Genomic DNA, 26,954 nt, shown 5'->3' on the forward strand with positions numbered 1-26,954 from the left:
ATAACAAAAACATGACTTACCGAGTTTCTCCTGGCACAGAATAGGTATTGTTGTATCAGGACGACTCAGACCAATAGCATTCTCTGCTTTCACACGGAATCTATAGGTCTTTCCCTCTTCAAGTCCAGTCACGTGACATTCGGTCTTTTTGACAGTTTTAAAAGTAATCCAGTCTTTTTCCTCTTCTTCCTGGTATTCTACTAGGTATCCAGTAATATCACTACCTCCTGTGCGATCTGGCAAATTCCACTGAAGCCAGACTTCAGTTTTATCTGCATCCACATGATGCAAATTCTTTGGTGGACCAGGTGGGTCTTAAATATAGAAAGGAAAATATTGCTCTTTATGGAAATGGATAAAAATTTATATTTTATATTTAAAAAAGTATAACAAATTACACAAATACTCACAGAGGGGATCACTGGCCTTTATGGGTTTGGTAGTTGAAATGTATTCACTTCTGCCAAATTGATTTTCAGCAGCAACACGAAACATATATTGGTTTCCTTCCATCAAGTACAAAGCCTTTAAGCTAGGCTTCTTGCACGAAGAACAAACAGGTACCCAATCATCTGAAGCCACATCTCTTTTTTCTATCACGTAGTTGGAAATAACAGCACCTCCATCATCCTCTGGCTCATTCCAAGAAAGGTAAGCTGATTCTCTTGTAATCTCAGAAACGGACAGATTCCGAGGTGGACTAGGCTTGTCTGTGTTTCAAAAAGGACAATTCGAACTAATTAGAAGTTCATTCATACACACTGTAAGTTTATTATGAATGTCAAGGAAATTTGGAAACACTCTCTATTAATGTCTATCTATAACAATCCATGAACACATTCATAGCACATTATAATGCATTCATAACACATAAAAATGGCTATAAATATTTAAAAGTCATAATACATCATAGACATATTCATTATGCATTATGAATGCTTTATGAAGCACTCATCTATAATCCACTATTGATAACTTCATAATGCAGTACAAAAGACCTTTAATTCTTATACCGAGCATTATAATGCAATATGTATGGGGCGCCATTTGTAAAGGTAGCAAACATTTTTGTACTTACCACTTTTTCAACATTTAGTGCAAAGTACAAAAATGTTTGCTACCTTTACAAACGGGGCCCCATAAATATGAAGATATATACTCAGTGACGCCCGATCCCCCAATCTTTCCCCAATCGAACATGTGTAGTATCAGCTCAGACTTCAACTCAGAATCAGCACCAATCTGCAGGATCTCGAGGGCCAGTTACAACAGCTGTGGGCCGACTTGCCATAGAAGAGGATATAATGGCTGTACGACTCCCTTCGGCATCGTATTGCTGGATGTATCCAGGCTCGGGGGGTGCCACACCCTAATGACCTGGGACCAGCAGTGTGCCCATACTGCCAACTCTTTTGTCCGTTCAATCTAATATTACAATTATTGCGATACAGTCACACTACATTTCACCATGTGCAGATTAATTATATTTCCACCACTTCCACCACCTAATTTCTTTGTCAGTGAGTGTATATAGTGTATTATAGATGAGAGCTTCATTGGAGTTTAAGTATTATAATTAATACTATGCCTTAAGCCAGCATAATATTAATCGGCATAGCTGTGATGCTTTACGGATATTATTATACAAACAAATATACAGCCGTGGAAAAAATTAAGGGACCACAGGACGATTTTTTTCTCACATTTCTAAATTTATGGGTGTGCATCTGTGAAAAATGTGTTTTTTTTTTGCAAACTGCAGCCCAGTACTTCTCTGTTTCTCATTAATGAAGGGCTTCTTCCTTCCTTTATGGGTCTTCAGTACTGCTTCTAGGAGCCTGTTACACAGTGTCCTAGCAGTGCACCTCCCACCTACACTTAATGTTTCCTATTCCTTTTAAAGGTCATTTGATGCCATCCTGTGATTCATGAGAACCTGTCGGATAAGCTAAAAGTCATCTCTGGCATTAGAAAGTTGTTTCTGCCCTTCACCTGTCTGGCTTTTGGTTGGTCTCAGTGTCTTCTGCTTCACCTTATTCTCGTCTACTGCTGTCTTAGAATTTTTTAACCTTGAAGCACCCTGGTGCTCAGCATAGCATTCTTCCAGCAGAACCGGAATTAAACTGGGATTTAAGAATGCAAATTTATTTTAAAATACAGAGTGGTCTCCTATTTTTTTCCACGGCTGTATAATGCATTATAGATGACAGCTTCAAGTGAAGTATTACCGGAAATTCTTACCTAAAACAAGAACTGTGCATGTAGCTGCCTTAGAACCTGCAGGATTTTCCACAGAAATTGTGTAATCACCACAATCAGAGCGAAGACAGTTATGGATTTGTAGTTTACTTCCTATACCGGTAACCTCCACGTTAGCTCTAGGTGGAACCTCTGCATTATTCTTCTTCCATGTGACTTTGGGGAATGGCACACCCTTAATTCCTGCACTGAGAATGATATCAGTCCCTACCATGGCAAGATGCTCACGAACCATGTTCGCGTCAAGTAGAAGCTCTGGGGGCTCTGTTGAAAAGAAAATTCATAAATGATTATATTAAAGCTGAAAAAAGTATGATAAAATACAGTATGTGAAGAAAATATTTATTTTTCTATTGCTTAATATAAAATCCCAATTACCAAGTCTGTCGTGTACTTTCACAGGATCCTTAACATATGCAGGATCAGATTTCCCGGCAGCGTTTACTGCCATAATCCTGAACCTGTACATTTCTCCATGTTCAAGGTTCTCTACTATAAACTTGGTTTCTGGGCATGATTCTGGAGTCTCATTTGCTTTTTTCCATTCTTCCTCACCAACCTTCTGATGTTCTACTAGATAGCCAAGAATTTTTCCTTTTCCGTCATGACGAGGTGGCTGCCAGGTTAAACTCACGGTTTCTTTAGTCTTGTCTACAGCTTCTGGGAGCACAGGTGGGCTTGGTGGTACTGGGAATAATAAAACAAAAATGTGTGTTTGTGTGTATGTATACAAATACTGTACCTCACAATGAATTTAAAGATTGAAAGATTATATGAAAGGGCACAACTGAGACTTACCAATTGGATCTTTAGCTACAACAGGATTTGATGGTGGACTAGGATCTCCAACACCTATTTCATTTTCTGCCATGACACGGAATTCATATTCACAGCCCTCAGTAAGATCTTGAACTCTGAACTGTGTGTCTGGGTATATGGGTTCTTTTGTAGCACGTGACCATCTCTTTGATGTTGTCTCCTTTTTCTCTAAAATGTAGTTAGTAATTGGTTTGCCACCATCGCGAGGTCTACTCCAGTTAACAAGAGCTGTGTCTTTGTACACCTCTTTAACAACAGGTTGTTCAGGTGCCTCAGGCACTCCTGTGAAGATAAGTTTATAAGCCGCCATAAAATAATTTGTTTTAAGGACATCTGCGCACATATGTTTGCAAAATAACCATGCCGTTCGAATTCATTAAATGATACTTACTGAAGAGATCTTTGGCTCGCATCTCTTCAGATTCCAGTGGATCGCTGATTCCATACATATTCTCAGCACAGATTCTCATGATATACTCCCTTCCTTCGGTTAACTTGAGCACTTTGCATGTTGTCTTTGTGGAGGCAGATGTCACAGTCGCCCAGAGATCCCTCTTTGTGTCTCTCTTCTCAATAATATAGTTAGAAATCTCAGAACCACCGTCATCAAGAGGGGGCTTCCAGGAAATAACCATGAAATCTCTGTGAACTTCTTTGAACAATACTGGTCCCTCTGGTGGCAGTGGACGATCTAAAAATTGAAATCATTAAGCGTTAAATAAATAATAGAAACTGTAACATTATATATTGAATAGAGAGATGATTACAAGGGAGTCTAGAAAAAAATAATATCATGACCAGGAAAGGGAAATACGCACCAACAACAGTTACATTGCAAATGCCCTTGCGTGAACCTGTACAATTCTCTACAAGCACACAATATCTGCCACTATGTTCACGCTTAGCCTTCATTATGCCTAAGCACATTGTGGTTAGAGTGTTCTTCAGTTTGATATAGTCATCAGCTTGCAATTCTTTATCATCCTTGAACCATGTAATAGAAGGTGCTGGCTTTCCAGTGTAGCGACCTTGTAGTGCAAAAGATTCGCCAACACGTATAATGACCTTGTCACGGAAATCAAGCTCAATTGTTGGTGGTTCTGAAAATGAAAGTAAATAGATGACACAAAATCAAAAAATACTTTTAAGGTTAACATTCATATGTGGTACCTCATAAGAACTTGATGTTTCCCTTACCTAGCTCATCCTTGCAAGTAATTGGTTTGGTGCTAAAGGAAGGTTTTCCTTGACCAATTTCATTTACTGCACTAATGCGGAATTCATAAGTGTCACCCGCCTTAAGACCATCATAGGTGAATTTCCTCCCAAGCAGCTTCTCTTTTGTGAGTCGGACAAACTTTTCCTTGCCAATTGGCCGGGCTTCTACTACATACAGGGTAATTTCAGACCCCCCATCATTCTTAGGTGGTTTCCAAGTCAAAGTAATAGAGTCCTTTGTGACTGCTGTGACCTCCAGATCTTCAGGGCGGTCCGGTACACCTAGTTTATAAGAGTAGTTACAATCAGATCATAAATCTAATATGTAAAATAGACCAGCAGCGTAACCAGCCTCATTTACACAAAAGAAAAATTAAGTTACATGTAAGTATGGATTAGTGCATGATAAAACATTGTATAGAAAAGTACTCACTAAAACGGTCCTTGATGGTTATTTCTGAAGTGGTTTCAGTAAATGGACCTATTCCAATCATATTTTCAGCTGCGATTCTGAAGAAATAAGCCTTTCCATCAACAAGACCACGAACAACAGCAGCATGTCTAGTGATAGTGCAAGACACTGGGGTCCAAGCCTTACGTTCAGCTTCACGTTTTTGTATTATGAAATTAGTAACAGCTGAACCACCATCATCTTCAGGATAGAACCAGTTTAACTTGCATGAGTCACTAGTGAGATTCTCTGCAGTGATTGGCACACCAACTGGACCAGGAATATCTAAGGCATAGATACAAAAGAAGGTTTAAGACACCTAATTTTTCAAATGGATTGATATAGCACTAAACCATTGGGTAGCATTGTGACTCAATAGGTAATTTTGTTGCCTAATATCTCCAGAGCTGGCGATTTGAATTCTGCCCCCTTTGTGTGTGTGTGTGTGTGTGTGTGTGTGGAACTGTCCCCATGAAGTGACTCCATGGGTATCTTCTGTGCAGGGTAACAAGCATCAATAAACAGCCCAAAATGTTTCCTCGTCTACACCCTATGCTGAACTGGCATCTTGTTCAGTGCCCTGTGCTGTATGGGAGAATATCCAGCCCCCCAGCCCCCTGAATTTGTACAGAATAATAATTAACAAAATACGTACCCAACACATCCACCACAATGCTCTTCTTTTTTTCACCTCCGTCGTTCTTAGCAGTGAGTGTATAAATGCCTTTGTGTTTCCGTGTGCATTTCTTGATTACTAAAGACGAACTGATTGCAGTCGTCTCAATCTCAGCTTCCTCTGGTAATGCACCGTCATCTGTATTCCACGTAATCTGTGGTGCCGGCTTTCCAGAAACAAAGGCCAGGATACGAATCACACCACCAGCGTGAACAACCAGCCTCTCTTTCATTGTAGCATCCAGGTTCACCTCAGGAGCAACTGAGAAACCAAGAGATAATATTTTTAAAAGTCCCCCCAGATGTGGACATAATCATTACCTCTTTCAATGCATCGTTCAACAACTTACTTATTCTGTCTTTCAGTTCAATCACCTCTGGCACTTCACCCGGTTGACTAACACCTGCAGCATTTATGGCTCTTACTCTAAATCTGTAATGTCCCAGTTCTTTTAGTCCATCAACCACAAGTCGGGTTCCTCTTACTTCTTTATCTTTAGCCTAGAAGGTATGATAGATAGATAGATAGATAGATAGATAGATAGATAGATTGATTGATTGAATAGTTCATGTATATACTCACATATATGTACTTAACATACAAAGTTAACAAGAGAATAATAATTTGAAACATACTTTGCCCCATTCTTCTTGACCTTCCTCTTTGTATTCAACAATGTAGCCAATAATCTTTGAGCCACCATCTTTTAATGGTGGAACCCATTCCAGATCAACGGTTGATTTTGTCCAGTCAGTAACTTTAGGTATAGGAGGATCTGGTGGAGCTGAAAAAACACATGCAAAGAGTTGTATATTTTATTCATAATGCCAGAATTTCAAAACATTCATTGCAGAAAAATTATTTACCATAAACAGCATATAACATACCTGCTGGGTCTGTGGCAGTAACAGGATCTGATGGCAAGCTTGGAGGACCACATCCTACTGCATTAATGGCAGTGACACGGAACTGGTACTGAGATCCTTCAATGAGACCAATTACATTATGTGACACACCGAAAGGCATAACTTTGATTGGGTCACGGGTTACTCTGTTCCAGCGTTTGGATGTTGTCTCTTTTCGTTCTAGCCAATAACCAATCACTGGTGTTCCACCATCATGTTCCGGCTCTTCCCAGTTAACTGTCATGGAGTTATGCGTTACACTTGAAATGGTTGGTTTTTCACACTGACCAGGAACAGCTTTAGAGAGAAAATACATATAAACCACATTACTCAGAAAAAAGTCAAAGTGACATACACACAATATACTTCAATATACTCACTGCAAAGATTCCTGGCTTTCTCTGGTTCACTGTCAAGAGGATCACCAATACCATATTTGTTTTGAGCCATGATACGGAACACGTATTCATGGCCTTCGATCAGATTCTCCACTGTGTAAACCCGCTCTTTGGCTTCATTGGTTACATGTATCCATGTCTTCCTGTTAGCCACACGTTTCTCTATGACATAATTAGTAATCTTTGACCCTCCATCATCTTTAGGAGGAAGCCAAGACAGTGTAATCTTCCCTGAGGAGACTTCTTCAAACTTGATGGGTGGGCAAGGTGGTCCTGGGCATCCTGAACGAGTAAATCAAGTAATTCAAACATTATCCAAAGTCTTATTATTCAGGTTTTATATATGAACACGAGGAATAAAACGAAACAAAGACAAATTACCTAATACATTGAGCCTCATTTCCTTTGAGACTTTACCCACACTGTTGCTAGCTGTGATTGTGTAAATACCAGTGTCTGCTCTTTTTCCTTGCTTAATCAGAAGTGTGCAGGTGTTATCAGACACAAGCTTATTGATGTGCTCGTCATACTCTACATCGGTCTTCTCATCCTTTTTGTAGGGTGGAGCCCTTTGCCATGTTAGGGTGGGGAATGGGCAACCCTTGATTTTAGCAACAATTTTGATGTCAGTTCCTTGTTCGACTTCCATGAATGTGTCAAGTTCAATACTAGGTGCACCTTAAAGAAAACATTTAATATAAAATTATACAATGGTTAAGTTAAAATGCTTTCTTGTTTAATATATTAGAAATATTCCTCTTATTGACATACATTTCTGGTCTTTGAGAGTGACTGGCCCAGCAGTTGAGGACGGCCTGCTTGCTCCAGCCTCATTCACAGCTTTGACACGAAATTCATATTCTCCGCCTTCATTAAGATCCTCAATCTTGAAAGTCGTCTCTTCAACATCACGTCGATTGCATTGCCTCCAGGACTCCTTTTGTGTTATATCGGTGTCCCAGCAAAGACGCTCAACAATGTAATGTGTCACAGGAGCTCCACCGTCATTAATGGGTGGCTTCCATGTAAGGGTCACAGTGTCCTTGGTAACTTGATTAATTTTGACCTTCATGGGAGGATCTGGAGGGTCTGAAGAAGAATGATGAAGTGATATTAAAATTCATTCCAGCTTAAAATGTTGCTAGTTACAATTATTCCGTTTTACTTCAGCTGTGTTTATTAACTTACGTATGGGATCCCTGGCCTTTGTCCGCTGAATACTTTCAGTGTGTGGTCCCAAGCCAAGGCTATTTTCTGCCCTCACACGAAATAGATACTCTTGCCCCTCAATAAGGTCACACACAATAAATAACTGGCTGCCACATGCAGGATTAACCTTTGTCCAAGCCTTTCCTTCAACAGTTTTCTTCTCAATATAGTAACTCTTGACTCTCTCACCCCCCTCGTTATCAGGAGGTTTCCATGTAAGTCTACAGCTGCCTCTTGTGATATCGGAAACTTTGAGATCCTTTGGAGGTCCTGGTAAATCTAAAAAATATATGTGTATATACATAAATATTTGCACAACTTATGCATGTTATTATTATGATTATTATTATTCTTATTACTACAACAACAATTACTACTACTACTGGCACTTAATTTCTTTTTTGTTTTGTATCGCTTACCGAGTACATTGACTCTGACTTTCACAGCCTTCTGTCCAGCTTTATTTTTAGCTGATATGATATAAATTCCAGAATGGCATAATGTACTGTCAGGAATTGTGATGGTTGATGTTGTGTCAGTTGATCGAATCTAAAAGAAAATATGCAAATTGCATTAGAAATACTGATTAGTGTTTTTGAAAGTTAAATTCAAGTTTTGATGGCCCAGCACCTGTGACTCCACTGGAAGAAAATGAAGATCCTCCTTCTTTTCAGATGTTGCTTTGCCATCATACTGCCATGTAACATTTGGAGTAGGACATCCTGTGATAATTGCAGGGATTTTTATTGTGGAACCAGTCCGACAGGAGAGTAACTCCTTGGCATTGATATCCAAAGTGATTCTTGGTTCCTCTGTAAGTGAAATTCAAATATCAGTTCAATTACCTCAAATATATATTTTCTTGAAAAATATGAACATATTATGAGAATTACCCAATATCTCTTTAACAAGAATGTTAGCAGTTCCAGGGCTTGGTTCAGACTCTCCTTCAGAATTGACTGCAATAATTCTAAATTTGTATTTCTTCATTTTTTGAAGGTCAGGTACAGTAAATTTATTATTAGGATGTGGTTTGTCTGATTCATTGACTCTTCTCCATTGTAATGAATCTTCATCTTGAACTTCAATAATGTAGCCTTTAATGGGGCTTCCGCCATCCTTATCTGGTGGATTCCAAGTAAGTGTGACACTATCATCGGTTTTGTGTGCAACTTCTGGGCTTGATGGCATTCCAGGAGGATCTGGAAAATAAAAATTATAAGGTATTTTTAAAACACTCGCATAAAAAAAAAAATTAAATGTATAATCTTTTAAAAAATATGTATCCATCCATCCATGCATCCATAGCATACGTAGCATACGCATGGGGTATACCCTGGAAGGGCTGCCAGTTAAATAAAAACACATGACAGGGAATGAAACAGAAAAATTTACATACACTTGGGGTCAGCTGCAAATGCACTCTCAGTTGGTTCACTTGGAGGTCCAACACCAGCAGCATTGCATGCCATCACACGGAACTGGTATTCAGTACCCTCATTTAGGTGGTGTACATTCAATTCTAGGCCTTTTATTGCTGGTTTTGTGATTGGGGCCCGATTCACACGATTCCAGTAAACAGCTCCTTTTTCTCTCTTCTCAAGCCAGTAACCCGTGATTGTGGATCCGCCATTATCCTTAGGTGGTTCCCATGTGACCAACATGGAAGTCCTAGTGCATCCAGCGATCTTTGGGTTTTGTGGTGGACCAGGAAGGCCATACAGATCTTTGACAATGACTTTCTCTGATTCACATCCATCACTAACTCCATATTTATTCTCTGCTTTGATCCTGAACTGGTAAGTCCTATCGGTTTCAAGTTTTGATACCTTGAAAGGGAAGATGTTTATTATATTTCTAATTCATAATAATTCTGCATAATTCTCAAAAAATATTATTAGTATTATGCTTACCTTATATCGCCTTTCAATCACACTATCAGTTATCTCCTCCCAATCTGATTTCTTCTTGCTGGCATCCCTTTTCTCAATAATATAATTTGTGAGTTCACTACCTCCATTATCTTCTGGAGCATCCCAAGTAAGATAACATCCTTGATTTGTGATATCAGAGACTACAATGTTCTGTGGCGGCATTGGACGGTCTAAAATGTAAACATGGGATATTTAAAAAAAATAATAATATCTTTCATAGGTTCAATATATAAACAGAAGAATTAAAGATGTAACACTTACCAAGTATCTCTACCTTGATGTTCTGATATGCAGATCCAAGGTGATTTGAAGCAGCCAGTGTGTAAAGGCCACTATCTTTCCGGTCAGTTTCAGGAATGCTAAGCGTTGTGTGTGCTTTTGAATAACTCAGCACCTCAGTATTAATCAAAAAATGTTCTGCTTGTTCCTCAATAACATTTCCATCCCTTGACCATTCAATCTTGGGCATTGGGATTCCTATCACTTCTGCAGGAATTTCAATGGCTTCTCCTTTCTTAACAGTGATTGTACCACTCTTGAAGAACTTCAACAGTGTCACAGTTGGCTTAACTTCAATAAAAAAAAAAAGTGTGAGTAATTTTCAGACAGGAAATAATGTGTATATCCAATTGATATTAATTTGTACAATGTAATAAGAAATACCTTCATCATCTTGAATAACAGCACTTAATGTAAGTGAAGGCTCTCCATCTCCAATATCATTTACTGCTTTGACACGGAAGTCATACATATGACGTTCGGAGAGGTTCTCCAGTGTTAAAAATAGATCCTTACATATCTGACGATTGGCAATCTCAAACTCATTTCCATCTTTTCTCTTCTTTTCTACATAATATCCTCGAATTGGACTGCCACCATCACTTTGAGGTGGTTTCCAAGACAGAGTTATTGAGGATTTGGTTCTTTCCGTACAACGAAATCTCTCTGGTGCAGTTGGGGTACCTTGAATTTTTAATGAACACATTTTATGTATTTTCACAATTAAATTGTTTCTTCAATTTATCATTATACAGTATGTCAAATCTTACTTACCTTTTGGATCTATTGCAAGAATAGGGCCCAGATCAACTGGTTCACCACAACCAAACTTGTTTTTCGCTACAACACGGAACATATATTCCCCTCCATCAAGCAACCCTCTAATATCACATTTACACATCGCTGTCTCAATTGGCTGTCTCCATGTGTGCATCTTTGCATCCCTCCTTTCAACAATGTAGCTAATGATATCACTTCCACCATTATCTGCAGGTTCTGACCAGCTTAGTGCTATCACTTTTTTTGTGACTACATTGGTCTTCAAGTCAATGACAGGACCAGGAACATCTATGAGATGTAAAAGAAAAAAAATCTTTTACAGAAGCAATACAACATGCAAAAATTAAAAAAAAAAGAAAAAAAAAACATAATTCTTGGAAATTAATTCTTTTTTTCTACTTACCCAAGACTTCAACTCTAGTAAATGCAGATTTGCTTCCACTGCTGTTTGAGCCAGTAATCTGGTACATGCCATGGTCAGACCTCAAAGCATTCTTTATACTTAAAGTACTGTTTTTTCCAATAGTTTCGATCATAACATGTTCTTCAACAGGATCACTTTCATCCTTTGTCCACTTCACTTCTGGTTGAGGTCTACCACTTACATGGGCAGGTAACTTCAGAGTTTCCCCAGCTCGAATAGTAACACCATTTTTTACAGATATGTCAAGTTCGACGAATGGAGTCTCTGTCACAGTGAGAACAAAAGCACATTAACCACCTGCAATTCTTATTTCCTTAACTGTAATTTTTTGTATTCTAAAAAGTTTGATTACCTTGTGGTTCCTTCACCATAACAGGCTGAGTCATGCCAGGTGCTCCTTCACCCGCATGATTCACCGCAAACACGCGGACAATATAATCAGCTCCCTCTGTCAGTCCAGAAATGGTAAACTTGCAGTCTTTGCATAGTCTCTCAGTACAGCGGGACCAGTTTTTTTCTCCTGCAAGGACTTTCTCAACATGATACCCAAGAATGTCTCCACCACCATTGTACAAAGGAGGCTTCCAAGTCAGTTCAATGGAAGATGAGGTAGTATCAACAATCCTTGGAACAGGTGGTCCAGGTGGCACTAAGAAAAATGAGAATATTTTTTCGTGTTTCTGATTAGATGATCTGAAGTGTTTTGATTCACATGCTATTAAAATGAATTTAAATCTTAAAAAAACTTACAAATAGGATCTTGTGCGACTTTTGGTTCAGATGGAACGCTGAAGTTTCCAGGTCCAGCTAAGTTTTCAGCACAAACTCTAAAGATGTAGGTCATACCATCGAGCAGACCAGTAACCCTGACGTTCAATGAATTAAGTAGGGCGTGATTTACTCTGGTCCAATATTTGCTGTTGATTTCTCGCTTCTCGATCCAGTACCCCAAAACAGGACTGCCGTTGTCTTTTGGCTCATTCCAGCTTACAAACATGCTGTTTTCAGTAACATCTCCCACTCGTGGCATATTGGGTGCATCAGGGGGTTCTGAAAATCATAGGTCATTTTTAATTATAAAACATAAAACTATCTAGCACAAATGTTATTAAACATATCGGAAATATCTTACCAAATTGATTCTTAGCTATAACTGGTGATGAGTAACATGCAGGTCCAGGACCAAACTTGTTTTCTGCTGAAACCCGGAAGATGTACTCCTTGCTTTCAATCAATTTCGTTACAGGATATTTACATTCCTTGCAAGCTGAAGTCACAGTAATCCATCCACCATCGTCTTTGGTGTTGTCTTTTTTCTCCAAAATATAGTTCAGAACTTCACTACCACCATCATCTTTAGGTGGGTCCCACTTACAAATGAGAGAAGTGTTCCTGATTTCTTCAAAAGTAAAATTAACTGGAGGTCCTGGTACATCTAAAAGTCACAGGCATAAATTATAGCAACCAAATGTGCAGGCAAAATTAAGGAAGTTATAATGATTTAAGTAAATAAAAATGTATTAAATCCCTCTTACCAAGGACATTAACGTCACACGTTGCTGTTGCACTACCATGAACATTCTCGACCTTAGCCATGTACACTCCATGGTCACTTCTAACACAGTCACGGATCATCACAATGGCCACACCCTTTTTGCTGGGATCAAAAGAAACCCGTTCATTAAGGGGTGGATGGTACGGCTCCTCAGGCTCAGAATGAGCAGCCTTACTCTTCTTTTTCATAGCTGGTTTCACTGGTCTCTTTATTGTCTCTAGCTTAATGACTTCATCGTTTCTTAACCAAGTCACAGTTGGGTATGGAGACCCAGAGATACAGGCATCTATAGCAATCTCTTCACCTTTTCTGAAGGTGAGGCTTCCAATGAGAGAAACCTTGGGGAGTTCTAAAGAGAAAAAAAGGCACACATATAGATTCATATTCATCGAAACGCCAAAAATATTATAACCACCCACATGTGAAACGAATAATGTTGACTGTATTGTAAAAATGTTATCTATGATTTGGCCCTTGTCAAAGTCACCTAGATTTTTATGCTTCCCCATACTGACTATTGAGTACCTAGTATTAGCTAACCCTCTAATATATCCCAGAGCTTGACTCGCACTGTTTTTATGAGTTAGTATTATTCACATTCACATACAGTATTACATGGGAGTGGTTATGATGTTTTGGTTCTTCAATGTGTGTGTGTGTGTGTGTATTATGTTCATATTACATTGTGGGGACCAAATGCCCCGCACAATGTAATAAAAACCATTATTCCGACATTGTGAGGGCCAGGTGTCACGCAATCAAAAACAAAAAAAATGTCTCTCTCTCTCTCTCTCTCTATATATATATATATATATATATATATATATATATATATATATATATATGCGTGTGTGTGTGAATTATTATGATTTTTGGTTTTACATACCAACAGGGTCTGCAGCTTTCACTAGCGGTGTAGTAGAAGAAGGATCACTAATTCCAACAGCATTCTCAGCACGAACACGAAACTGGTATTCTTCTCCCTCTTTCAAGCCTTCCAAAGTGTACGAAAACCCAGGCACCAGGATTTCATTGCATCTTTCAAATCGAGTACCATCTTTTGTGATTTTCTCCAGAATATAACCTTTAATGGGGCTACCACCATCAGATATCGGTGGTTTCCAAGTGAGGGTTACAGAATGGGCAGTAACAGTATGGGCCTCTACTTTGGTAGGTGGATCTGGACGATCTAAAAATGCAGAAGATAAAAGTCATTTTGCACTTAAACTATTTTTTGTAAATATTTTTTTAATCTATAAAAAACAGCAAAAGAAAACTGCAGCATCTTACAAAAGACATGTGGTATGCACTAGTCATTTTTAATGCTTACCTTTCTGATCCTCTATAATTACCGGATTACGGCTTTCGATATACTCTCCACCGCCAACCTTGTTTACGGCCCGGACACGGAAGTAATATTCTGCGTTAACAAGCAAATCTTTAACAACGCAGCTCAGATTTTCTCCTGACATGACAGGCCTGTATGTTTTCCTGGAAGCTTCCCTCCGTTCAAGAACATAGTGTAGAACAGAACTGCCGCCATCATCCTCTGGGGGCTCCCATGTGACTTTGCAGGAATTACTAGTAACTTCACTAGCAGCAATATCTTTACAAGGGCCAGGAATGCCTATCAGTTACAAAGAAGTCATTAATAAAAATATAAAATAAAGAATTGTAATAGCAACAACCTAATTATGTTTTATTTTTAAAGCAGTAGCAAATCCAGAAATACTTTTTAATATGTTGGATTAATGAGATAATGTTAAAGGATTAACCGTAAATTATACCCATTCCTTATATTGAAGACTATGATCTTACTAATGCATTATTTACATAAATTCTAATTATAAAACCAAGAATTTATATGGACACATTTTGTAGACAACTTTTACAAGAATCATTACGAAATATGAGCAAAATAAGTAAATACAAGAATAACTTAACATGATTAAAATGGTTATACCATTTACAACATATTACAGTACGAAAAATTTGCAGCATGGAATTGTTTGCGATGAAAAAATCAATACAAAACATGAAACCATACTATGAATCATACCAATGACTTTAACGTTTAATGTTCCACTTATCGTTCCAAGCTTGTTTTCCAGAGTGATAGAATACACTCCAGCATCAGCACGGACACATTTGGAAATATCCAAGTGAGCAGCAGACCGTTCACAGTGCAGGGCAACTCTGTCATCAGCTTTGAGGTCTGTGCCATCTTTTTTCCATGATACTATGGGTAACGGTACAGCACTGTATGGAACTGGCAGTTGTAACTTATCCCCCTCCACTGCAATAATGTCTTCAGTGATTAAATCTAGGGTAGGAGCACCTTCAATAACAAGAACAAATTTTTTTTTGTAAATTAAGAATATTTAATATATTTATATATATGTAATACATTTTTCTACTTATTTGTTTGCCTTTATTTACTCACTTGCTTACAAACGTTTTTAATTAAGAGTATTTAACAGAAGTATCTATGCTTTAAAAATTCATAAAGATGCTTACACTCAGGATCCTTGGCAAAGATACTCTCAGAGACGTCAGAGGGGTCACTGATTCCAATAGCATTTATCGCACGGACTCTCATCACATACTGTTTTTCTGGTATTATTCCTTCAATGACTTTGAATTTTAGCTCTTTCACTGGCCGTGAACTGACTCTCATCCACTTCTCAGTGCCCGCTTCACACAGCTCAATGTGATAACCAAGGATGGGGCTGCCACCATTTTTTTCTGGTGGCTTCCAGCTTATAGATATATGGTGTCTGCTAGCATCAGTAATATTCAAGTCCAGTGGGGGCGATGGTGGACCTGAGGAATATTATTATATCATATTAAATATCATACGCCGACTTGTGCTATTTAATTCTACACTATACAGAGAAGATTTAAAAAAATACAGCATACTTATTGGATCTTCAATTCTAAGTACATCCGTAGGTTCGCTTGGTGGTCCAACACCAGCTTCATTCTCAGCCCGAACCTGGAACTGCACTTCGCTTCCTTCATCAACATCTGTCACCTGGTATGCGCAGTCTGGCCCTTGGGTCTTTCCAGCCTTTACCCAACGAGTTCCGAGCTTTTCCTTTTTCTCAATGACATATCTACCAGAATGAAAGGAAGACAAAATCTGAAGATATTTCCTTAAAAAAGAAAACAGGCTGGGTATCTGTGTAAAAAACATCCCTAACGTACTTCGTAATCGGTCGACCGCCGTCGTTCTTTGGAGCTTCCCACTTCAAGTCAACATGTCTTTTAGTCACATCCACCACAGTTAATGCATAAGGGGGCCCTGGGGTAGCTACACGGAAGAAGAAGAATGAATGCACGATGTATAGTGCCGATTAATAACTACTTACAGAAACAATATACTGACAAAAATAATTTTAAGAAAACAAACTCACTGAAAGTATCCTTGGCAAGAACGGAGTCTTCCAGTTCACAGTATTCACTCTGCCCAATCGCATTCTCAGCTGCGACACGGAAAACATAAAGAGACCCTTCATTTAGTGGAGTAACGGTGTGCTTGGTCTCCTTCACAGTGGTATCTACTGTCTGCCAGGCCTTCCGTCTCACATCTCGCTTCTCGACAATATAATTTGTAATGGGAGATCCACCATCCTTCTCCGGAACTGTCCATTTCAACTCAGCGTCTGTCTTAGTGATATTAACTACCTGAAGCCAGCGGGGAGGTGAAGGCGGATCTGTCGAGCAAAGAAACATTTGTCAATATTTTTCATATTCTAGAATTTAAATCCATGTGCTTGTTGAAAAACTGGTAAGTCACTTACAAAGTCTCTCCTTGCAGGTCACAGTGTCACTGGGTTCACTAGGTTCACTCTCTCCTGCAGAGTTCACAGCTCTAACTCTAAATGAATACTCCTCCTTCTCCATCAGACCCTTCAAAAAGTGCTCAGTCATGGGGACATCTTCGGCCACACGCACCCAGTCTTCAGTTCCACTTTTAAGTACCTCAATTATATAGGAATCTATCTTGGCCCCACCGTCGTGCTCAGGTTTGGGCCACTGCAGTAGGGCTGAAGTCTTAGCCACATCCTTGATAACAGGTTTACCAGGAGCCCATGGAACATCTAGAATAAGAAAGAACACAATCTGACATTGGAATCGTTTTCCGTTTATTCTTTTCACATAGTCACATAGTCAAAACAACAAAACGTTACTGGGCTGGAATGAAATAGATAAAGTAGATAAAGGAAACAGCTAAAATGAGAGTACAACTTCAGTAGAAACTATACTGCAGTCCTCTGGAACTTGTTGAAGCAATCAAAATGACTAAAACAATATGACGCTATTTTTTGTATTACAAACAAGTTTTATTCACAACAGTACCATTACTTTGTGTCTAATAGTCCACTTAATAGTCTAAACATTTCTAACTTACCAATTGGATTCTTGACCAAAATCTGGTCGGTCTCTTTGCTTGGTTTTCCGAGTCCTGCAAGATTTTCAGCTAAGACCCGAAAAATGTATTTCTTCTTTGTCGGTAGTCCTTTAACCCTGAACAATTGTGCATAAACAATGGTTTTCGCATCCATTGCACAGAAAATGTAATATGCTTTTTATTTATATATAAATATTTTAGATCCTAACCTGTAAGAGGTATCCTGAATTGGCATCTTGTTGCACTTTATCCACTTGTCATTTTCTGGATCATACCTTTCAATCCAATATCCAGTGATAGGACTGCCACCATCTTCATCAGGTTCATACCATGTCAGGGTCAAAGAGTCCTTAGCAATATCAGAGGGGACCAATTTACTTGGGGCACCGGGTGGGTCTGCAAAACCAAGATGTATTCAGTTGCTAAACAGTAAGAAAATGGGGACAATATGCTTCCCAAAAAGCAAAAATGAATGTAAATACATACCAAAGGAGTATTTAGCAACAACGGGAATGTGTTCCGCAGGGAGACCAATACCGTACTGGTTTTCAGCAAACACTCTGAAGATATACTCCTTCTGAGCCATAAGATTGCAGGCTTTGAATGTGGTCTGTTTCACTGTGGAAGACAGTCTGTGCCATGTCTCACTGTCTGCAGCCCGTCTCTCCACAATATAGTTGGTAACTCTTGAGCCACCATCATCTCGAGGAGGATTCCAGGCAAGGAAGCAGGATTCATTGGTGATGTCAGAGATTTCAAATGCAGCTGGGGGGTCTGGCTTATCTGTCCATTCAATAAAACAACAGTATAAGAATTATTTCATTTACATAAAAACGAAATAACATACCACTCGAAATCTCAGTAAACAATACTGTACCAAGAATATTAACATCAACAGTTGCGGTAGCACGGCCACTGCTATTAACTGCCTCGATAATGTAGGTAGCTGTGTCGTCTCTTGTAGTTTTGGCAATAGACACTGTGGAATGGCCAGGTTTAGTGTCAATTGAAACTCTATCATCTGGCTTCAGAACAACATCAGCCTTGGTCCAGGTGACTTTGGGTTCTGGTTTGCCAAGCACACCAGCAGGTAGCTCAATCTTAGTTCCAGCCTTGGCCGTCAAGCCAGCAAGCAGCTTTACATCTAGCATGATCTCTGGGGGCTCTGCGGAATGGAACGAAAACACAATTAGCTTCCTGTAAAAACAACAAAGATATAATTTTGTATGTCATAATCAATATACCTTTTGGATCAACAGCCAAAATTTCATCTGTTGCCCTGCAAGGTTGACTAGCGCCGAGTCTGTTCAGAGCTCTGACACGGTAAGCATACCATTGTCCTTCAGTGAGACCAGTAACTTGGAATCTGTGAAGAAATAATGATTAGCCTCTTCATTGCATCACACTACCTACTAAATCTGAAAGAAACATACAGTTACAGATTATTTCTACTTACTTTAGCTCAGGTATGGGATCACCACATGGTTCCCACTTATCAGTGCCACGTTGGCACTTATCAACAATGTAGCCTTTAATTGCCGAGCCTCCATCATATTTAGGAGGCTCCCAAGATAAGAAGATTCCATTTGCAGACTTATCTCTCCATTTCAGGTTCTCAGGTGGGTCAGGAACAGCTGGAATTAAAGTTTATAATGTCACAGTTCCACAAATTCTAGAGCATTTATTTGAATGTGGTCAAATATAAGGCAATTTATTAAATTAGATTAATTTAGGTTTTTGCTGATTTCAGCCACTCACTAGCTGGGGAGGAGACATTAACTGGTTCCTCGATGTATGCAGGCTCTCCTGGACCACACTTATTACAGGCAGTAACTCTGAACAGATAATCTTTGCCTTCAGTAACATCAGTAATAGTGTATTCCTGGTCCTGTATACCAGTGATAACCTAAAATTATAATAGAAACACAAAAGGTTGATTAGCAGGATAATAAAATTCCCTTGAGTATAGTATTATGTGAACACTGCATAAACAAGTTAGCACAGAGACATTTCAAACTGTACATCCATACCTTCACCCATGTTTTGCGTGATGCTTCACGTTTTTCAACCTGGTAGCCAGTTATTGGACTTCCCCCATCATACTCTGGTGCCTCCCACATCAAATGTACATGACGCCTGGTCACTTCTGCAACTTTGAAGTCTCTGGGTGCACTTGGAGATGCTAAAAAAGTCAAGAAAAATGATAAATTCTTCTTAAGCCCTTAAGACATAAGAGTTTATTGTTCTAAGACTGCGAATTAACATACCAATGACATTCACGTCAATCTCTCCAGAGATAGTGGCCGCATCATTTTCAAGATGTATAGTGTAGATGCCCTTATCTGGGCGGACACTGGGAGTGATGATGAGTTCCGTAAATGTGCTTTTGGTGACCATGGACACTCTGTCTCCTGCAGCCAACTCCTTGTCTCCCACACTCCAGTGGGGAGTGGGCAAGGGGTATCCAGTAATTGGGATACGGATACTGAGAGGATGAGGGACGATTACCTCTAAACCATCCTTAAAAGCACTTAGATCCATAGTAGGGGCAACTACCAGAAGAAAAGAAAATCCACATTAACCAGTTAATGAAATTAAACAATTAAACTGCTTTAATATGCAAAAATGTAGTTTCCATTCTTCCAAGCAAAACTGCTATTTACGTACCATGTGGGTCATCGGCCATGAGAGGTCCAATCTTGTCAGCTGGGTCAGAAACACCTGCTGCATTTTCAGCTGACACTCTGTAATGGTACTTCTGTCCATGTTTCAGGCCAGTCAGCTAAACAAAAAAAAAAGAAATGAATGAAAAGAAAGAATTATATTTATGATAAATGATATTATGAATGCCATATTTATTTGTATACAGGTATTAATCAGAATAATTTCTCAATTCTTCACACTGCTAATTGATAAATACATAATATAAATACCCTGTAACTAAGGTCCTGGCAAAGCCTGGCATTGCATCTGAGCCACTTGTCTGTCCCATCCTCGCACTTTTCAATAATATAGCCAGTGATTGTGCTGCCTCCATTACTTAAAGGTGTCTCCCATGTCAGTTGAATGGAATCCCTTGTCTGGTCAGCATAAATGAAGTTCAGTGGGGGACTTGGTCTCTCTGAATGCAAATACAGAAGGTAAAATTACTACAGTATAAATACTGATCTCCAATCACAGAAGTTATACTACACCTGTCAGTTTTACTAACCAATGGGATCCATGATCTTCACTGGGTCAGTAGCAAAGCTTGGCTTTCCAATTCCAGCTTTGTTTTCAGCTCTTACACGGAAGATATATTCCTTATTCTCCACAACATCATTGACGACAGCTGTCAAGTCTTCTGGCTTGGTTACCAAAGCTGCTTCCCATCTAACAGATGTTCTATCACGAAGTTCAATAATATATGCTGTAATTTCTGACCCTCCATCATACAAAGGAGGCTCCCAGGAGAGAGTGGCACCAAACTTATTCACGTTTCTAACACTGACATTCTGCGGTGCCTCAGGAACATCTGAATTACAAAAATAGAAATCAAATAGAAAATATATTTCACTTTATTATAACTCATTGATATAGAATGAAAGAAAAAATGTGTGATTGTGTGTGTGTGTGGGGGGGGGGGTTGAATAGATCACATTTGAGGACAAAATTGTCCCCAAAAGTGTAGCATAACCTGACATTTCACTACTTTTGGGGGTATCTTTTGAGGTCCCCATTTGGATAACCTCACTTTTATAAAATACAATCAAAAAAGTTAAAATGCCAAAAGTCTTGTATTTGGATTGGTTACTTATGGTTAAGGTTAGGTTTTCTCCAGGTACTCCGGTTTCCCCCCACAGTCCAAAAACATGCTGAGGCTAATTGGTCTTGCTAAATTGCCCATAGGTGTGCATGTGTGAGTGAATGGTGTGTGAGTGTGCCCTGCGATGGGCTGGCCCCCCATCCTGGGTTGTTCCCTGCCTCGTGCCCATTGCTTCCGGGATAGGTTCCGGACCCCCCGCAACTCAGTAGGATAAGCGGTTTGGAAAATGGATGGATGGATGGATGGATGGATGGTTAAGGTTAGGGATGAGTAGGAGCTAAGGTTGTCATAGTTAGTGTTAGCATTTTTTCCATAGAAATGAATGAGCGATGCCCAAAAAGAAATGATTACATGACTGTGTGTGTGTGTCTGTGTGTGTGTCCGCAATATTTACCAAACTTGTTCTTAGCTTGCACAGGGTCCTCAGTTTCCACATTTGGTCCATTTCCTATTCTATTGCGTGCACAGACACGGAAAAGGTACATGGAGTCCTTGTTCAGTCCCGTCACACAATACTCTTGGTCCTCTGCACGGTCAGTGACCATAGTCCAGGTTTTGCGTTTAATATCACGTCTCTCTACTACGTAGGCAATGATCTTGCTCCCACCATCAGATTCTGGCTCATCCCAGGCAAGGCTAACCTCACCATCAGCAGTGTCCACAACATCAAGATTTTGTACAGGTCCAGGAACATCTGGAAACAGGTTATTCAGGTTATATGTAACATTCCCGCTCCAAAAAGGCTTTATTAAATTGTTCTGAATACTTTTATGAATGTTTGACTCACAGTTACAGTTAATTGAATCACAGATCATGATTGTCATTTTTATGACATTTTATCTACTATCAATTTTTTCTATATAGTAGCTAGAAAAAACATAACTAAACTTTTGAAAACAATTTTTACAAATAATATCATTACATATTAGCTAATTAAACTGGTCATCTGCTTTTTGTGAAGTATAGGGACAATACTGGTGAATCTTACCAATAACCTCCAGATTAATGAAAGCCTCTGCCTTTCCATGTTTGTTCTGAATAATAATTTTGTATCTGCCCTGGTCAGACTTCTTTGGTTCATTTAACTTGTATTCTGTTCTTTCAGTATACGTGTCAACATTCTCTTCAGGTAGATAAATCCCATTGTAAAACCACTCTGCTTCAGCACGGGGATAAGCATCATAGGGGATTATCATGGTGAAAGGCTTTCCAGCATCAATCACAAGGTTCTGATCTGTGATCTTCACCTTTGGCACGGCTGCAATAAAAACAAAGACATGAATTACATTTACTGTGACATTTTACTTGAAAGATCAAGACCCAGATGGTTGTTTTTCTGCAGCATACCTGCCAATTCCAGTTTGGCTCTGGCGTCCTTGTCCTTTGCAATGACTCTATAGTCACCCTGATCACGCGGTCTTATCTCACAGACCTGCAGCCTGTGAATCCTGCCCTCACTTATCATTTGGTATTTGTCACCCTGGACAATGACCATATTGTTCCTCAGCCATTTTACTTCAAATCTGTCTTTGTTGAGCTCAACCTCAAAAATAACATCTGAACCAGGAGCTTCAAATATATCTTTAGGGGGTGTGATTATCTCCACTGGGATCTCTGGGGAAAAAAGCAATAGTTAAACATACAAGAAAAATAAGTCACAGACAGACAAATGAAAAAAAAATTTATAATACACTTACCTTCAACAAAAAGTCTAGCCCTTATACGCTTTTCATTAACACCACAAGCATATTCACACTCGTCATCAGGTCTACATTCTTTGATATGTAGCTTGCACATCTCGCCTTCTTTCTCAAAGAAATATCTTGAAAGATATAAAAAGATAGGCATTACAATTTTTGGCTAAACTGCTTCCAATAAAACTGCTTCCCAGGAAGTGAAGACTTACTTGTGTCCTTCTTTGATCTCACGGCCATTCTTGTACCACTTGACCTCTCCTTTTTCTTTGGTGAGCATACAGGAGAATTCAGCATCTTCAAACTCAGTGACAGTCTGGTCTATGAGTTTTGTTAGGAAGTCAGTCGGTGCCTCGCTAATAATCAGCTCAGCTGTGGACTTGTCAGAACCAGCAATAACGGAGTATTCAGCTTCATCAGCCAAGCTACACTCCTTGATAGTTAACGTGTGCTTATCTTTATCCACTCTGTACGAGATGCGTTTGTTGAAGGTGATCTCTTCACCTGCCTTCATCCATTGTACTGTTACATTTGGTTTATTCACTTTGCAAGAGAAGGTAACTGTCCTCTTTTCTTGAGTCTCACAGTCCTCAAGGGGCTCAATGATCCTTAGATCCTCCTCTGCAATTAATATTAACAGATTAATTCATTCCAAAGTTTCAAACAAGATGATAATAATAATAATAATAATAATAATAATAATAATAATAACAACCTTGTACAGTGAGTTGGGCAGAACTCTGAGCATGTTCACCACGCTGATTTGTTAATGTTATTGTATAATTAGCTTCATCGGATTTCTGAGCATCTCTGATTCTCAGAGAAAACACATTGTCCTTCTGAGACATGGCAAATTTTCCACTGTCAAAAATTGTTTCGTTGTTTTTCAGCCACTTTGCTTTGGCACTTTCAGTATTTGCCTCACAATTAAAAACTATTTCCTGGCCTTCATCTGTTTCAGTATCTTTTATAGGTGTTATAATCCTGAGCTTCTCTGTAAAAACACAATAAATTTAAAACTCGAGACGAAAAATGATTAACGCCGTATAGCACAGTTTATTTTCAATAAAAACATGTAAATCTTCATAGTATATTACAGCATATTTATACATTCATACGTGTATAAAACCAGCAAAATAATTTTCTTAATAAAAAGTACTGACCAGTGACAAACAGGTCTGCAGTAGCCCTTGTAGTGCCAATAAGGGCAACGTATGGTCCCTCATCCTGTAGCAGGCAGTCCTTAATGATAAGTGCCCTTCTCTTCCCATCACAAACAATGTCATATTTTTCTCCAGCCTCAAGCTCCTTGTTACCCTTAAGCCATTTAACCTCGTATGTGTCTTTGGAAACTGAACAGACAAACTCCGCCTTTTCACCTTCAACAACTTCTTGGCTTTGTGGTCTTGAAATAAAGTCAGCAGCCAGTTCTGAAAGAAAAAAATAATACTTTCTGAATATTACACGGCAAATTTTATTTTACTTGTATATATACAAGTATTAGCTTCATAACAATGACATCTGTATTCATTGTGATTATATTCTCATGGTTCATATGAAAGCAAGCAATCATTGTAGAATTTCATCCTTTACAGTGTGGATCTTACCATTAATCCTCAGTGTTGCTGAGGTTCGTGAGCTAGGTAGGCGGCAGTTATACTCTCCGGTGTCGTCCATACGCAGGTCTCGAATAATAAGTATCCTCTTTCTGCCGTCTACGATCTGTTCATATCTGCCTCCCTCAGGGAGCTCCTGTTCACCTTTGTACCATGTGACTTCTGCGTTGGGCTTTGAAACCTCGCAGACCATCTTAATGCTGTCAGTTTCAGTGCCCTCTACATTAGACAGATTCTTTGTAAACACAGCTTCTTCCTCTGGGGAAAAAAAAAATATCATACAAATTAAAAAAAATACATATAGTGTAAATTCTTGTGTGAAATAATATAGTGAAGTGTATTTATATAGCACATGCTCATATATTCTGAAGTTCGCTCAGAGTGCTTTACAGAAAAAGAGATATAAAATGCATAAAATAATAAAAGACATAAAATGGGAAAATAAAAAAATTTACATTAAAAGAACATTTAAAAAATCATTAAAAAAACACAAATTAAAAGGGAAAAATTGTTGGTCGCATAAATTACAAGAAGGCATTAGAGAATAAAACTGTTTTCAGCAAGGACTTAAAAGTAGCAACATTTGGGACATTTTTAATGTTCACTGGAAAGAGGATCCAACGTCTGGCAGCATAAAGACTAAATATCATCTCACCCTGCTTTGGTTTGGCCACCACTAGCTGACCCATCACTACTGATCTAAGAAACCTACCAGGCTCATATTCTTCAAATACTGTATATCAACAATCAGTGATATAATTTGGTGCTAAGCAATTCAGTGATTTGTAGACCATAAGTATTACTTTAAAATCAACTCTGTAAGAGACAGTGAGAGAGTGTTGGTGTTACTTAGGAGACAGGGAGTCAGTGTAAGGATCTGAGAACTGGAGCAATGCTAGTTAGGATTCTAGCAGCAGCATTATGAATGAGTTGAAGTTGTTTGATGTACTTTTTGGGAAGTCCAGTCAGGAGACCATTACCATAACCCGATGTCCTGGAGAAAAATGCATGCATAAGTCTCTTGGTGTAGCACCCAGAAGGTCATTGACGGAGCCCAATGCTGTGCATGAAGACATCGATGTGGCTTTCTTAAATAAATCCCTAACATTTTCATTGATGTGCCCTTTTTCCTAATTGTAGTTTTGGACAGGGAAACTAATAGTCATATTCTTTTATGTTTCAGACTTACCCAAGAAAAATTACATGAGATAGACAATGTATTTCTCAAATTGAGAATCTGCTTAAAAGTTTTCTTTTAAAAATTATCACACAAACTGTAGTTTATGATTAGACACTGTCAAAGTTAACAACCAAAAAACATCAAGTTAGAGAAAATCTGTTAGAATCAAGTGTGCAGTCAATTGCTACATCTGAAATCTAAACACGAAAAATTCATTTTTACTATCAATAACCAGATATTTAGTTTCATAAGACTTTTTTTCATACAGGAAAATTTTATATAATTCCATTTAGAAGACATGAGAAGTGCAGATGTATAATTAATTTAAACTCACCAATGACAGTAAGCATTCCAGAAGTTTTAGAGGTCTTAGCATCACATTCATATTCAGCCTCATCATCAAAAACTGCTTTGTTGACAATAAGAATGTGCTGGACACCCTTGGCAATGATCTCATACTTCTTGCCTTTTCTTATTTCACTGCCATCTTTAAACCATCGCACCTGTTTTTGAAAAAATGAAAGAAAACATCACATTTGAAAAAAACTAAATGTTGTGGTGACACACTAAATTCACACAGAATAAAGAAAAACCCACATCAGATGGAATATATGCCATGTTATGCATGCTCCTTTACAGTATTTAGCATACCTTTGCATTTTCCCGAGAAACTTCACATTCAAACCTGGCTGCTTCCTTCTCTTTCACCTCAACGTCATGGAGTGGCTTAGTGAACTCAACATGTGGAGCTGCCATGACAGACATATTTTGTTAATATCATTTGCAATAAATCAGCATTAGTTCTTTTATCTGTATTTAGGTAACTATAATACTCACGTTCAACATTAAGGAAGGCAGATGTTTTGAAATCTTTTGCATCACAGGTGTAAGTCTTAGAATCATCGAGTGTGCAGCCCTGAATGATGAGCTTTCTCTTTCGCCCATCAGTTACAATGTCATACTTCTTTGTTTTGTGGATTTCTTGTCCTTCTCTGAACCATCTGACCTCTGCTTTTTCCCTGGAGACTTCACACTCCATAATGGCAGTGGCCTCTTCCTCTACAGTTTGGTCTTCCAGAGGTTTGGTAAATTCAACTGGTGGTTCTGTAACAGAAAAAAATGTACATTTGAAATCTGCTATTAATAAATAATGATTGATGATAAATGTACTATAACGTCAAATGTAAATTTGGCCAAAAAAGGATACTCATATGGCATCTGGGATTACATTTTCTAATTAGGGCTGGTTAGTTATATGCCAATCAAACTGTTTGTATATTTGATCACAACTAAAAATATCAGACCATTCATAATATTGCTTATCATCTTAATTTTTCA

General features: G+C 38.6%; 1 protein-coding gene across 1 annotated transcript in view; it reads right to left on the bottom strand.

Annotated features, from left to right (window-relative positions):
- Window positions 1-26,954, bottom strand: part of ttn.2 (titin, tandem duplicate 2) — a 176,931-nt gene that overhangs the window by 60,474 nt on the left and 89,503 nt on the right. Inside the window, exons 116-176 of the mRNA XM_048979907.1 lie at window positions 26,454-26,720; window positions 26,268-26,365; window positions 25,951-26,119; window positions 24,428-24,694; window positions 23,984-24,250; window positions 23,536-23,814; window positions 23,033-23,441; window positions 22,824-22,948; window positions 22,474-22,740; window positions 22,115-22,384; window positions 21,521-21,820; window positions 20,533-20,835; window positions 20,255-20,442; window positions 19,989-20,103; window positions 19,589-19,873; window positions 19,352-19,503; window positions 19,080-19,227; window positions 18,778-18,955; window positions 18,566-18,687; window positions 18,199-18,486; window positions 17,808-18,104; window positions 17,531-17,717; window positions 17,322-17,437; window positions 16,711-17,010; window positions 16,324-16,623; window positions 16,115-16,220; window positions 15,827-16,023; window positions 15,425-15,730; window positions 14,967-15,245; window positions 14,238-14,534; window positions 13,794-14,096; window positions 12,888-13,256; window positions 12,485-12,787; window positions 12,103-12,402; window positions 11,705-12,001; window positions 11,332-11,616; window positions 10,923-11,216; window positions 10,533-10,832; window positions 10,131-10,439; window positions 9,849-10,039; window positions 9,335-9,764; window positions 8,829-9,137; window positions 8,566-8,747; window positions 8,355-8,484; window positions 7,915-8,214; window positions 7,498-7,815; window positions 7,108-7,404; window positions 6,709-7,008; window positions 6,311-6,625; window positions 6,059-6,207; window positions 5,773-5,923; window positions 5,403-5,684; window positions 4,730-5,032; window positions 4,276-4,578; window positions 3,897-4,178; window positions 3,470-3,769; window positions 3,058-3,360; window positions 2,638-2,946; window positions 2,242-2,523; window positions 411-710; window positions 21-314 (exon numbers count right to left, since the gene is read on the bottom strand). Coding sequence (XP_048835864.1) covers window positions 21-314; window positions 411-710; window positions 2,242-2,523; window positions 2,638-2,946; window positions 3,058-3,360; window positions 3,470-3,769; window positions 3,897-4,178; window positions 4,276-4,578; window positions 4,730-5,032; window positions 5,403-5,684; window positions 5,773-5,923; window positions 6,059-6,207; window positions 6,311-6,625; window positions 6,709-7,008; window positions 7,108-7,404; window positions 7,498-7,815; window positions 7,915-8,214; window positions 8,355-8,484; window positions 8,566-8,747; window positions 8,829-9,137; window positions 9,335-9,764; window positions 9,849-10,039; window positions 10,131-10,439; window positions 10,533-10,832; window positions 10,923-11,216; window positions 11,332-11,616; window positions 11,705-12,001; window positions 12,103-12,402; window positions 12,485-12,787; window positions 12,888-13,256; window positions 13,794-14,096; window positions 14,238-14,534; window positions 14,967-15,245; window positions 15,425-15,730; window positions 15,827-16,023; window positions 16,115-16,220; window positions 16,324-16,623; window positions 16,711-17,010; window positions 17,322-17,437; window positions 17,531-17,717; window positions 17,808-18,104; window positions 18,199-18,486; window positions 18,566-18,687; window positions 18,778-18,955; window positions 19,080-19,227; window positions 19,352-19,503; window positions 19,589-19,873; window positions 19,989-20,103; window positions 20,255-20,442; window positions 20,533-20,835; window positions 21,521-21,820; window positions 22,115-22,384; window positions 22,474-22,740; window positions 22,824-22,948; window positions 23,033-23,441; window positions 23,536-23,814; window positions 23,984-24,250; window positions 24,428-24,694; window positions 25,951-26,119; window positions 26,268-26,365; window positions 26,454-26,720 — 15,672 coding nt within the window. The remainder of the gene's footprint in view (window positions 1-20; window positions 315-410; window positions 711-2,241; window positions 2,524-2,637; window positions 2,947-3,057; window positions 3,361-3,469; window positions 3,770-3,896; window positions 4,179-4,275; window positions 4,579-4,729; window positions 5,033-5,402; window positions 5,685-5,772; window positions 5,924-6,058; window positions 6,208-6,310; window positions 6,626-6,708; window positions 7,009-7,107; window positions 7,405-7,497; window positions 7,816-7,914; window positions 8,215-8,354; window positions 8,485-8,565; window positions 8,748-8,828; window positions 9,138-9,334; window positions 9,765-9,848; window positions 10,040-10,130; window positions 10,440-10,532; window positions 10,833-10,922; window positions 11,217-11,331; window positions 11,617-11,704; window positions 12,002-12,102; window positions 12,403-12,484; window positions 12,788-12,887; window positions 13,257-13,793; window positions 14,097-14,237; window positions 14,535-14,966; window positions 15,246-15,424; window positions 15,731-15,826; window positions 16,024-16,114; window positions 16,221-16,323; window positions 16,624-16,710; window positions 17,011-17,321; window positions 17,438-17,530; window positions 17,718-17,807; window positions 18,105-18,198; window positions 18,487-18,565; window positions 18,688-18,777; window positions 18,956-19,079; window positions 19,228-19,351; window positions 19,504-19,588; window positions 19,874-19,988; window positions 20,104-20,254; window positions 20,443-20,532; window positions 20,836-21,520; window positions 21,821-22,114; window positions 22,385-22,473; window positions 22,741-22,823; window positions 22,949-23,032; window positions 23,442-23,535; window positions 23,815-23,983; window positions 24,251-24,427; window positions 24,695-25,950; window positions 26,120-26,267; window positions 26,366-26,453; window positions 26,721-26,954) is intronic.

The sequence above is a fragment of the Brienomyrus brachyistius genome, chromosome 16 (genome assembly GCF_023856365.1).
Source record: "Brienomyrus brachyistius isolate T26 chromosome 16, BBRACH_0.4, whole genome shotgun sequence".
Taxonomy (NCBI): domain Eukaryota; kingdom Metazoa; phylum Chordata; class Actinopteri; order Osteoglossiformes; family Mormyridae; genus Brienomyrus; species Brienomyrus brachyistius.